Source organism: Drosophila novamexicana, unplaced genomic scaffold, assembly GCF_003285875.2.
Source record: "Drosophila novamexicana strain 15010-1031.04,08,12 unplaced genomic scaffold, DnovRS2.1 tig00000463-arrow-arrow-pilon, whole genome shotgun sequence".
Taxonomy (NCBI): domain Eukaryota; kingdom Metazoa; phylum Arthropoda; class Insecta; order Diptera; family Drosophilidae; genus Drosophila; species Drosophila novamexicana.
Window position 1 is genome coordinate 89,638 of NW_020824807.1, and position 13,800 is coordinate 103,437.

The window sequence follows — 13,800 nt, forward strand, 5'->3', positions numbered from 1 at the left end:
TTAAAACCGAAATCAAAGTCAATCTGGCTGTGCTCGCAGACGGTTCGTGTTTCGTGCGCGTGAACGACAACAAACTAAAATTGTTTTGCAGCATCTGTTTAAAATAAAATACCAAATTACATTCGCGACGGCGTTTGGCTCTCGTGAGCGTGCTTTTTCCATACATATATATATACATATATTTTGTGTTTATGTTCTACCTGACATTCTGTGGCATCTCAGTTGTGAATGTCAGCCACAAAGTGCACGAGCCAAGAAATCACGGCCAAAAGCAAATAAACAAGAATCATTAAAAAACGGCAATAAAACACAGACTCAAGATTTCTCTGCACATTTAACCAGAAACAATTACAAATAAGTCGAGTCGCCAGCAAAAAGACGACAAATAAAAGTATTTTAAATAAATACAAATATATACAGCTGGCTGGCCGTGAAACGCCGCCGACAATTGGCAAACGCCATGGACGATGAGTTCAAGCTATGCTGGAAAAATTTCCAGGACAATATCGCGAGCGGCTTCCAGAATCTGTATGACCGCGGCGACCTGGTGGACGTCACCCTGGCCTGCGACGGCAAGCTGCTGCAGGCCCACAAAATCGTCCTGGCCATATGCAGTCCGTACTTCCAGGAGATATTCACCACCAATCCCTGCCAGCATCCAATCAGTAAGTACGCACACACACACACACAAACACGCTCTCTGAATATATATAACTAAGTATATGTATGTGGATATTTAATTATTGGCACGTTCTTTTCACAAGTTGTTTTTTTGTGTGTGCTCCGATTTGTTTAGCATTTGTTTGCCCAAATTGTTCACGCGGCGCCGCGCCAAGCTTTGCCCAGAATGTACAGTAAACTGTCTACTAACAGACGGCTCGCTGGAGCGAACATTTCATTTTTGGTAGTCCCAATAATTATCTTAAAATATTGAATACAAATTGATCTCCATTTGGTGGACTTTTTGTGGCTCTCTTCTTTTTACAAAACAAAAAATATCCTAAAGAAGAATTGAATGGGAATTATAAAAGGGAAATTTAACGCGCCAAGCTTTGCCCTGAATGTACAGTAAACTGTCTACAAACGGACAGCTCGCTTGAGCGAACATATAATTTTTGGTAGTCCCATTAATTATTTAATATTCTTTTTTAAATCGAACTCTATTTGGTGGACGTTCTTATGCCTCACTTCTTGGTACAACAAAAAATTCCCTTAACATGGAAGAAGGAATAATGGAAATTGGATTTGAATATATATAAAAGGGAAATTTAAACAACCACGAAAGAATTATAGAAAACATAGCTTCAAATTCTAGGATTTTTACAAAATTAGCTTCTGAAATAATAATTGGAATAATATGGAGAACATCAAGTGTTGTCTAAAATTCACGATATTTTATAGAAAAAAATTGTTTTCTCCTTATGGATCGAGCTACATTTTTATATTACTCTAGGATTATTAACAACTTAGGTACCCTTTCTGTAGAACATCAAGTGTTGTCTGAAATAAATCTATCGAGTATTTAATTGTTACGGATAGAAAGCGGACGTCTCCCTGAACAAGAATAGTCCACGTTGTTGCTTTTACTGTACACGGATTGCAAAGGTATCGACAGGGTGAAATTTTATCACTGATACGCTGTCCACGGTCCTGTCCACCTGTCGCTTTATCTAAGTACACCCGTCAGTTGTCAGATGCCAGACCGTGCCGTGCTCGATATAAATCAAGCCCATATCATAAATTTCGATGTCACATTTGAGAGTTAACAAGAACCCAACTCCCCCGTCTAAGACGAATGTTTATATCTATTTGGGTTCAGTGATAAATCAAAATTATTGCTGATAATCCTCTATTGAGCTGGTTAGTCGTCGCCACGTTGTCTCCAGATGCAGCTATCCATTATTGGCCTCCATATGGCCCAGTCCATGCCGATGCGAGTGCTCCCTTGATAAGGTAGCTCCACTTCAAGTTGGGTGCGTTGCTGACCTCATCAAATGCACATCAAATGCTTAACTCAACCTAGATATTGGGCATGGACTCTGGAATTGTTCATGGATATGATATCGCCCGGCTACCCGGCCTTCCCGGCCGGTTGCCTGCCACGTCGTTGGCTTGTTCTACACGCCTCGCCTGCTGCACGGTGGCTTTATCAGATCTAGCGGCAATAAACAACAATGTTTTATCTTTCAAGTAGCTGTGGAAATGTGCTACCTAACAACAAAAACAACAACACCAACAAAAACAACCGAAAGGAAGTAGTAGTTGGGCAACTAGCTGATACCCTGTAATTGCAGAAATGTGCAACATATTTTCTTAAACAATTGTTGTGTCTCTTAGTCTGTTGGACTTGTCGAATCTGGATGTTAAAAAGAGATATATATAGATATTATAGATATAGATATTTAGACATATATATAACTAGGGTATAGCCCGGCCTTGCCCGTGGCACGTATCAAATAAATTCTCACGTAAACTAAAAGTCTTTCGTACGACCGATTTCCACTGTTGTGGGTGGAATTTACCAAATCGCTGAAAATAAGTGTAAAGTAAAGCGGACAAAACTTGAAACTTCGCCCTTATAATCTTTGAATCGCATTCCCCACCGAGAAAGCTTGGATTCTGCGAAAAGTGTGAAACACGTCTCACATAATTTTTCGAATAGATTTTTGAAAATGAATTTGAGAACAAAACGAAACGAAAATCTGTGTCCCCCATTTCAATCAAGGAGGAATGCATTTGTCATAAGTCAGGACAGACAGTTATATACATAAATTGAGCTAATAATATTCACCAAGATTGTCTTTAAATTTCATAAATTCATTTTGGGAAAATAGGTGTTGTAGGGCATAAGGGAACCTTGATGTCAAAATTTTGGAAAATATAAAAAAGTATAAAAAACTTTTCTGTGTTACATATTTAGAAACAAAACGATGATACCCTTATTTTTTTGGTCATATTTAGTGGTTAAAGGGTATATTAACAAGAAGGGAACAGCACCATAAGTATTATTTTCAATGATAAAGAATATTAATATAGGCTATAAATAATGCTTTTGGGTAAAAATAATTATAAATAAACCAAGTCATAATACAACAACAAAAACAATGCGTTAAGGTGCTAACAAGCCAAATGATGGTGTTGTTGTTGTTGTTGTCGTTGTTGTTGCTGTTGTTGTAGTTGTTGCTCCTGCGTGTTACACTTAAATAACAACAAACAGCAGCAGCAGCAACTACTTGTCCAACAACAAAAGTCAAACATTTTATCTTTTTATCGCGCCCAACAATCATTTATTGCCCAACACTGAGCAACTGGTTGCCCGGTGCCCATTTGCCCGGGGTCTAACGGCACTTCTGCACGCCGAGTGTCCAAAGTAGAGCTGGGAGCATGTCGTGTCTAATGAACGCGACGTGTTCGTGTCAGAAAAACTAACATCGTGAGAGCAAGAGAAACTGGGAATATGAGAAGGCAATCAATGTTAAACAAAATTTAATTTTAATTGACTCAAACTAAAATAAATAAATTTATATATACAATGCATTTATTTTTTCAATAAGTCGTGAACTATTTTTCGTGTGCATTTCGAGTCTAGACTGTCGTGTCGACGACAAAAATCAAACATCGTGAGAGATCACACAAAAACTTTAAAGGAAGCTTTATGTCAAAATGGAAAATATATGTATAATCTTGTATAAATTCATTTATCTAAGAAATGCATTTATTTTTTTCAACAAGTCGTGAAATAAGTACGTTCTTCATCTGCACTCGTGTCAAAATAACACATGTTCGTGTCAACAAATTTTTAAATGGAATTAAAAGGAAGAAAAATAAAAATGATTAATTAATTTTGGCTACCTTGCTAATTTTTAGTTGACAGTCTTTTAGTCTAAGGGCAACTGTCTAAATAAATTTATCTATGAAATGCATTTTTTTTTTTTGATAAGTCGTGAGTTATATTTCGACACGCGCCCATCTCTAGTCGACAGGCACTTGAAGACTTTTTCGAGATATTGATTAGGGTTGCTCGGGAGGCTCGAGTTGGTTACCGGAGCGAGATATGAATTGCCGTATTGTATATTGTATATTGTATATTGTATATTGATATAGCCGTTGTCGTTGTTCTAGTTGTTGCCGTGTTGCGATCGATATATACAAAATACTTAAAGAGAGGTGGGCACTTCTAATATCTACGCCATTTTGTGGCCCCGTACAACGCTAATCCTCGTATATTATCTATTTCCCATTTTTTTATTATTGGCATAAACACCAATAAGTATGAGCTCGAGTGTTTATCAGTTTTTCTATTTTTTTTTTTTTTGGTATAATTTTAAATCGTAAAATAAGATTTTCGACTTATGGCCAGTTGGGCAGAGATAAGTTTTCTATTGGCACTTAATAAACCCAAAATACAATTACAAAGCCAGACGAGAACCATAGTGTTTTTCTTCTTCAAGTGCTCCAGGGATCGGACTGGGGCTCTGGCTCTAGCTCTGGCTCTGGCTGTTGCTGATATTAGCCGCAATAAATGAAGATAATATAATATCGACCGGGTGAACTTGTCGTAAATATCAAACTCAATGTTATTTTTATGGCCCAGAAACCAGTAGCAGGGACGGCGTATTCAGGAAGCGCTAAAACCTCAATGGGGGTAGTAAATGGGGGTTAACTAAATTTATAAATAAAAAAGGAGAGAGTGTAAAAAAATACCCTAAGTTTTAGTTGAGGACAACTAAGAGCTTTATTTTACTTATTCTTCATCAAGACTCCCTCTTTTCCTTTTTTTGCCTTACCCTTTTTAGGTACGCCTCTGTCTTTTAGCTGTCAATTTCAATAGGGGTACTAAATGGGGGTTACCTTATTATAAAACGCAAACAATTTAAAAAATACCCTAAGTTTTAGTTAAGGACAATTGGAAGTATTATTTTACTCATTCTGTATTCGAATTCCCTTCTTTTTTTGCCTTACCCTTTTTAGGTACGCCTCTGTCTTCCAGCTGTCATTGGTCGTTTTGTTACGTATTTTAACGAGAGTACATTTTATAAGTGTATCATATAATATCAGACTTTGACATTGAGCATATGAAATTTCTTTAGTTTTTTATGGAGCTCTTGTGTTGACAAATACTCGAAATTTATGAGTCAAAAGGCAGTAGCAACAAATAGATTTACTTATCGGCTAATTCCTTGGCTAATGCCCAAATGCGTTGAAACACCTTAGCCCAAATTTATGCCCAAGCTTAGGTATTAGCCCATACACTAGAAAAAAACAGCATGTCCTACGAAAGGATAGACATACAAATATAAAGTATCAAAAGTATATGCATATATATAAAATGGTATTCATTGATGACTGCTTTTCTTAAATAATTAATTTTCATTCATTGAATTTGAAGCCGATTGAAGGAATTAAACGTTCCATCTCAATTTTCCACTAAGGTGCGGTAGAAAATAATGACAAATAAATTAATGAGTAAATAGTAAATAGATAATTAATACTGAATACTAACTAATGAATAATATATAATAAATAAATAAATAATAATATATAATAAATAATAAATAAATGAATAATACATAATGGATAATGGATAATGGATAATATATAGTAGATAATAGATAATAAATAAATGAACAATAAATACTCAATAATGAATAATAAATAATTAAATAATTAATAGTGAATAATAAGTAATGGATAATAGATAATTGAGAATAGATAATGAGTAATAAAAAATAAGTAATAAATAATAAATAATAATAATAAACCAATAAGTGTTCAAAAAAAATTTCTTGTGACAAACTTTCCAGCTTTCCAAGATTTTTATTGACATCACAGCGATTATTACTTTAATCAATCAGTCATTTATATATATATATATATATATTTATATATATATAGAGTTGAACTAGCTTTCCAGTTGTATAAATATCCTTGATGACGGATTGTGTTATATCGTGGTGAAACGATCGTCCCAACTTTACACAGGTGGTAGACTAGCCCTACACCTAGCCTAACTGGCACTACGACTGCCTGATTAATATGGCGTTTCAAGATAACATTTATTTATTAATGTTAGTGCCAGTTAGTCGACATTGTCGAAATGCGACAGCCCACTCCAGCACAAGGCACATGCACAAAAACAAAAAACCAAACCAATTGGCGTTCTGATTCGATAAACATTTATCATAATCATAAAATAAAATTGCTTTCAAAAGCGATCGACTGCAATCTTATTGGTCGTCGCCAGCTCCAAGTGGGCGTGTTCTTCACAATGGGTGTGGGCACAACAAAATTAGAACTTAAATAAAGTATATCGTAACTGACTTTCCTGTAAGGCGAGCTGTGAACTGTGTTCCGCCTGCTGTGGCATATAGCTATAGCTGGCGCGATCAGATCAGATCAACTTGAATATATATCGAGGACTGACTGTGCTGCATGGCGAGCTGTGCTCTGCTGTTCAAGCTGGAGATCAGATCAGATCAGATCAACTTCAATCATAATATATATCAAGTACTGACTGTCCTGTATGGCGATCTGAATGCTGTGCTCTACAGCTCTGCTCCGCGTGGCGATCTTTAGCTATGGGGCGGGTAGAGATCAGTAGAGATCAGATCAGATCAGATCTGATCAATATCAACTTAAATATATATCCTTACTGTCATGTATGGCGATCTATAACTGTGAGCGATATCAGTAGAGGTCAGATCAACTGAAATATATATCTGAACTGTCCTGTATGGCGTTCTACAGCTGTGGGGCGAGTAAAGACACGTAGAGATCAATAGAGATCAGATCAGATCAGAACAGATCAACTTAAATATATATCGTAACAGACTGTTCTTTATGGCGGGCAAGCTGTGGCGATCTATAGCTGTGGGGCAATATCAGTAGAGATCAGCAGAGATCAGACCTATAGCCGTGTGGTAAGTAAAGATCGGTAGAGATCAGATGAGATCAGATCAACTTAAATATATATCTTGACTGTCCGGTAGAGATCACATCAGATCAGATCAGACTTAAGTATCTTTCGTAAAAGACTGTCCTGCAAGGCGGGCGATTTGTGTGCTCTGCTCTGCTTCTCCTTCTGCCGACTTCCATACACATATGTACGTATGTACATATATAACATATTTATGCATATGTACATAATATTTTAAGCATACACAACCAGATAGAGGCAACAATTGACGATCGTTGATCGTCAGGCCGAATTGTGCTTGTAGATTTTTTGGTGGATGTTCTCCTTATCAACAGCAGCAGCCGCAGCATGCTACGCGTATTTATCACGTTCTCCGTGAACTTTAGACAAAAGTTTATCTACAGAATTCGTTTCAGTACATTTATATGACTCGAAGATTCGATCATGCTGTGTCTGTGGATCTCTTTGTGCGACACATTGTCCCTCTCCACGACACGTCTTTCTATATATTTATTTTGTATCTGTGTACTGCGACAAATATTGTACGGATTTCTACATTTATCGCTGATTATAAATTTAATTTTATTGAAAATAAGTTTTCAATATATGATTAGCTGCAACGATCGCCACGTCTCTATGAGGGATCAGCCGTCAGGCTTTTGAGATCGTTGAGGGTTACAGGCTTCAGCCCTCTCCAGCCGTATATATATGTATATGTATATATATATATAGGTAGTATTGCCCGGATTTTGATCTTTGCAATACTTAGCAAACACGGACGTGGCGACGCACAGATACGAGTCGCAGATAGGCACGGGATAGGATGACGGCGTCGTGAGCCCAGATGAGATTAAGCAACAGTTGACCAGTCGAGCTCGAGATTTCATATATACAATATTGTTATTGAGAACAAGTGATAATATTGTTTTTATTTTAACTAGATGTTGATGCCAGCGTATTGAGATGCGGGGCATAGTGGATCGAATGTGTCTCGATTGGGTTCGATTTATTGGGAGTTGCTTCCATTATATTTAATTTAAAGAAAATCAGAGATTGGCTTCATTAACAAATGTTGCAGCTCCTTCAAGTTTGTATTCAAATTTGTATACACATATTTGAACTTTAACCTGAAAATCTGACATTATCTCATTTTGTTGATAATTAATATTATGTTTTCCATAGACTCAACTTTGGTTCACTAAGATCAACAACTATTTCAAGTTAAATCATAATCATGTGATTTGATATTCATTTTGATACGTTGAAAAATAAATTTTGCCAGTTGGTTCTTTATCCTTTCTGGAAAAAGAAAGCTTTCCCTAGGAGCTTAAAGGAGCTTTTACAGAAAATATATTAGATTCTAATTAGTATATTTTCTGCTACCCTCTGGGTCAACCTTTTGGCTTGATATTCATTTGGATGTTTTTGAAAATAAATGTACAGTTTATTTTCTATTAAAGCACATTTTCTTTCAAAAAGAAGCTTTCTTTAGGAGCTTTTACTGAGCACTGAATATATATGAAATTATATTGGATTCTAATTAGAATATTAAAAATCAATTTTCTAGTTTCTAGATCCAATTAATTCTCGATTAAAGCTTATTTTTTGAGAAATAAAGTTTTCTCTATGAGCTTAGAAGTGCCTTTAGTCAAATGATATTATATTCTAATTGGAATACTGCCCTCCGGGTCAAGCTATGTGGACCACTGTGCCGAGATCAGCTCCAGAGCAGTAGTAACAGAATCAGAAACATAAATAGTCGGACAGTTCCATAGGCCGTGTCGCAAGGCAGCGCCAGTTGCCAGTTGCCGGCGATGATATGACATGCTACTTATTTAATAATTATTGCCGTTGTTGTTGAGTTTTTATATTTAAGTTTTTTTCAGATTTCTTATCGTAGCTGCGTGTTTTTTATTTTTTATGTATTGATTTAGTATTTGAGCGCTTCGATGATAACATCTCCACTATGAATGTGACCTCCTTTCAAGCTGATGATGATGTTTGCGTCGCATCAACAAATATATTTAAATATAGAACGTAATTGGAATTAAAAAAAAAACCCAATGCCGAAAAATAATAAACTCCTGTTGAGCTTTTTTTTTCTCTAATTTCCAATTATTTCTATTTCAATTTCTAAATTATTTCAATTTAAATTTCTAATTATTTCAATATCAATTAAAATTTTCCAATTGTTTCGAATTATTTCTATTTAAATTTTTAAAACCCAACTCCAGTTGAGATTTTTTTTTTAATTTCCAATTATTTCTTATTATTTCTGTTCAAATTTCTAATTATTTCTATTCCAATTTCAAATTATTTCTATTTCAATTTCTATAACCCAATGCCGACAAATAATAAACTCATGTTGAGATATTTTTTCTAATTTCTGGTCATTTTCTGCATCGCCTTTTCAGTCATACTCAAAGATGTGAGCTTCAATATCATGTGCGAGCTGCTGGAGTTTATGTACCAGGGCGTCGTGAATGTGAAGCACACGGAGCTGCAGTCCTTTATGAAGATTGGCCAGCTGCTGCAGATCAAGGGACTTGCGACCAACTCGAACAGCCCGCCTGGCTCCAGTGCATCGGAGAAGTCCACCAGCCAGGCGACAAATGCTGCCGGCGGCGACGAGCCCAACAGCAGCAGCAACGCCAGCAGCCAAAACCACAGCAAGGCGGATGCGGATCAGGCTGAGCCGAAAGGCAGCTCGCGCACGCCGACGAACTCGCCGAGCAGCAGTCGAGCGGATACGGGTTTGCCGTTGTATATGCAGACCAAGCGCCCGGCGCCGGCAGAATTCAGCAGCGACTCCCTGTCCATTTACTCGCGCAAGCAGTTGCGCAGATCCCTGACAGAGCAGCCGGGTGGCGAGAGCATTGACAATGCGGACAGCGGCGGCGGCGGCATGGAGAATGCTTTGGGCACTGAGGAGTTCTTTCTGCCGCCCATACCGCACATCTCCATGGTGGAGCCACGCTACGATATGGGCAGCCTGAAGCGCGAGGCGGAGAATCATCAGAGCGGCAGTTCCGGTCCTTCAACAGCTGGCGGCTCACTGCGCAATCCGTTTGCGCCGGCCTTCAATCTGGACTACAATAACTTCTACAAGGCGGGCAACAGCAGCGGCGCCAGCAGCTCCAGCAATGTGTCCGGTGTGGGCGTCAGCATGGGCAACAACAATGGCGGCGGAAGCAGCGGGAGCGGCAGCGGCGGCGGCAGCAGCCTGGGTGTCAACGCCACCGAATATCCAAATGATCTGTATATGCCCAGCGACTACTCAAAGAACTTTGCCAATCACATGGACATACCATCAAGTAGGTGACGCATTTCCAACTAACCATCTATGTATCCACACATCTCTTCCTCTCTCTCTCTCTCTCTCTGTCTCTCTGTTGCATGCATTCTCGATTTTAGTTTAAAATTCTTTGGTTCATCCGCTCACCCATCATGATTAACTACTAATCCGCAGGGATAATTTTGGCTTAAAACGGGAATGGAAACTGAAACGGCGATATAAACCAAATAGGCACTTATTACATTTGAATTCACTTTCATTTCACGAGCGCACGTGGTTTCCATCTTCTATTACTAACCTACAGTGTTAATGTTGGCTTAAAACAGGGATGGAAACCGGGCTTCAAGCCAATTCGACGATATAAACCTAATAGGAAATTATCACATTTGAATTCACTTGTATTTCACGAGCGCACGTGGTTTCCATCTCCTATTACTAACCTACAGTGTTAATGTTGGCTTAAAACAGGGATGGAAACCGGGCTTTAAGCCAACTCGACGATTATTTTAGTATTGAAACCGATTAGAAACTTATCACAATTAAATTCACGGGTATTTCACGTGCGCGCGTCGTTTCCATATCTTATTACTAACCCACAGTGTTAATATTGGCTTAAAACAGGGATGGAAACCGGGCTTTAAGCCAATTCGACAATGATAATAGACACTTTTAATATTATAACCAAATAGGAACCTATCACACTTGAATTCACCTGTGTTTCACGTGCGCGCGTGGTTTCCATCTCTGGATTAACCAGCGTTATCTGCACAGCTCGCTGCCTGGACATGCTTTGCCCCACCGCCAATAAAATTTACCCAAAACGAATTTTCGTAGCCTCTCCTTGTACATAACATCCTCCGTCTAGGCGTTAAGCATTTGTTTGGTTAACCCGCAAGATTTGCCCCACTAATCTTCCACAATTGTACGTATATTTGTTGCGGACGCTGCACCCATTTGGATGGATCAGATGGCAGCAACATGGTCATGTTGTCCACCACATCCTTGCTGCACGGCAATTGCGTTTTCAATCGCAACAACACGGTCGCCACGCAGCAGGGCATGAAGACCTACTGGCTGTGCAAGTCCTATCGCATCAGCATGTGTCGGGCGCGCTGCATCACGCATCTGGGCCGGATTATATCCGCCACCGGCGTTCACAATCACATGCCCCATATGCGCGGCGGCGCTAGCAATGCCGGCACGCCCAGTAGCAGTAGCTCGGTGACGGTTACGCCCAATCCTAATCCCGGCCAGGCTGGCTACAACGTCTCTGAGGGCAGTCATGTGACGACTGCGCCGGCAGCAGCCGTCGTGGAAATGAACCATGGATCCGGCTCGCGCCTGGGCGCCAACATATTCGCTAACCAGACGCCAGCGTCGCCAGCCGGAGCACATCAGCATCATCATCATCATCATCAACATCTGACGCAGGCGCTGCCCAATCTTCTCGTGCAGCATCACAACTCGTCGCACGTCAGCATGGAGCAGCATGGCATGGGCAATGGTCCGCCGCAGCCGCCGCCGCCGCCTCCGCCGTCCAGCAGCGTCATACAAAACATAATGCACAATCCGAATCTGATGCATTTGCCCATGCAGGCACAGCCGCATCCACATCATCACCAGCAACAGCAGCAACATTCGCCGCACCATCTGGAACTGGGCGTGGGGCCAGGGCCATCGCTGCTGCCTCTGTCGCCCGCGCAGCTGCAGCAGCAGAGTCCGCAGTCGAACAGGAGCAGCCACTCGATGCATGCGACTGAGTCGCCTCTAGGCATGAAGAGCCCCCCGCCACCGCCACAGCCAGCGGATGCGGAGCAGCGGCACGTGGACATCAATGCGAGCGCGGACGGATCGGCGGAGAGCGCAGCGGGCACGGCAGCGCACGTCATCGACTCCATAACGATATCGCCCGGCAGTGCCAGTCACAATTTTAAGATCGAGAACATCTGAGGGCGCCGTTTCTAGTTAATAAGACAACGATAATTTATTGCGGCTGGAGCCGCTTAGTTAGTGTTTTTATAGACGAAATTCAATTTGATTGTATGTACATCAATGTATATAGTACTACCTGCGGGCATGTATATCGAATGTAAAATGCAAATGCAAATGCAAATGAAACATACATACCAAACATACATCTCTCAAACTTGGCGCGTTTTCCCAATGTCCAGTAAATCTGTCTATTAGCCTGGTAAAGTGTCGGCTTTTGGATTTTTCAATGTCAATTTAACTACTGCCAGTTGGGCACACTTTTTTTGATCGTGTTGGAAAGTATCAAAAAATGTCTCTTCAAACTTCTGTTACGTGACGTCATTATATAAAACGCGATTTTGCAATTTCTTTTCTCAAAAACTCTATAATGTGAAAAAAGAGTAAAACTTGACATTGAGAAAAGCGAAAAGAAATGTAGCGTTAGCCGGTTAGCAGGTAAGTCTTACATCCTGGGGTCTGCATGAGACAATAATAATAACGGGGCTCATTTGTGAATGTCCAGCCATCAAACATAACCTACACTCATACACATCTAGACACACACACAAGCACACACACAAACACACATGTACATGCGCTCAATCCTGCCAATCTTGTGTATATTGTAGTCGCACCCGGCGAACACTGGTTTCAAGGCAAGCTCGAGTTTATGCTGAGTCAGCGCGGCAAACCGTTGCTGGTCCACGACGGTCACACTTTTGGCATTCAGTACGTGCGTAAGGATAAAAAATACTGGCAGTGCAATCTGTCGCGCAAATTTAATTGCAAGGCACGAGTTACCACGACTGACACGGGCGAGATCATAGTAACTAACAACGAACATTGCCACACGGAGATACGGCAGCATTTGCGCAAGGACTATCAACGCAACAAGGTCATGATGAATGCGTTAATCAATTTGAGCACGAACCATTTGGCCGCAATGCGACGACACAATCCGGGCGGGCTGGGTGCTCTGCCACCCATAGCCATGGTACCAGGCGCGCTAACTCCGGGGTCCCCTATAATAGATGAGGTAGTGCAGAATCTGCATGATCTGGCCAAGGCATCAGCAGAAGCTAATCAGCAACAGCAACAGCAGCAGCAGCGGGCAAATGAGGCGCTTAAATACGAAAGCGAAGAACCGCTCGACTGCGGTATTCGAAACTCTGCTGCGCTGGACGACATGGCGCGCAGTTGCATTAGCAACAACAAACAAACAGATAATGACAATATTGGCAATGATCTAACTAAAGAGCATGATTGGAAGTGCAAAAACGAAGGGGCTGATGTGCACTGATATCGTACGTTTGAAATGATTAAAATGCGCGAACCCAGCGTTGCAATTTGTCGATAACAAGGGCAGCAAATTTCGATAAGCAAAACGCCACCTAGCGTATTTTCGCTGAGGAGATTTAAATATACATTTAAAGACCAAATTAAGTACAAACGGAAAGCATGCAATACTCAAATAAAAAAAAAGAGCGATACCAAACAAATTCCAAAGAGTTTAGTTAATAAATAAATGCAAATGTTCTCACATTTGATTAGCGAATTTAAGAATACAACATTTTCTGCTGTCTACATTAAGCTGTATCGTTTCAGATTAATTTTAGTT

The 13,800-nt window shown here is 40.1% G+C and overlaps 1 protein-coding gene across 4 annotated transcripts; it reads left to right on the forward strand.

The window, feature by feature from the left end:
• The first annotated feature begins 41 nt into the window (after positions 1 to 41).
• Positions 42 to 13,717, forward strand: LOC115761195 (protein bric-a-brac 1). Of its 4 annotated transcripts, none has more exons than XM_030702872.1 (3): positions 42 to 665; positions 9,331 to 10,230; positions 12,812 to 13,717. In XM_030702872.1, the coding sequence occupies exons 1-3, from the start codon at positions 461 to 463 to the stop codon at positions 13,480 to 13,482; spliced, it is 1,776 nt and encodes a 591-aa protein (XP_030558732.1). In that variant the 5' UTR covers positions 42 to 460; the 3' UTR covers positions 13,483 to 13,717. The 4 variants fall into 4 exon arrangements, with proteins under 4 accessions (XP_030558732.1, XP_030558731.1, XP_030558733.1 ...); XM_030702871.1 differs by lacking the exon at positions 12,812 to 13,717 and adding an exon at positions 11,179 to 12,521; XM_030702873.1 differs by lacking the exon at positions 12,812 to 13,717 and adding an exon at positions 10,386 to 11,169.
• The last annotated feature ends 83 nt before the right edge of the window (positions 13,718 to 13,800 follow it).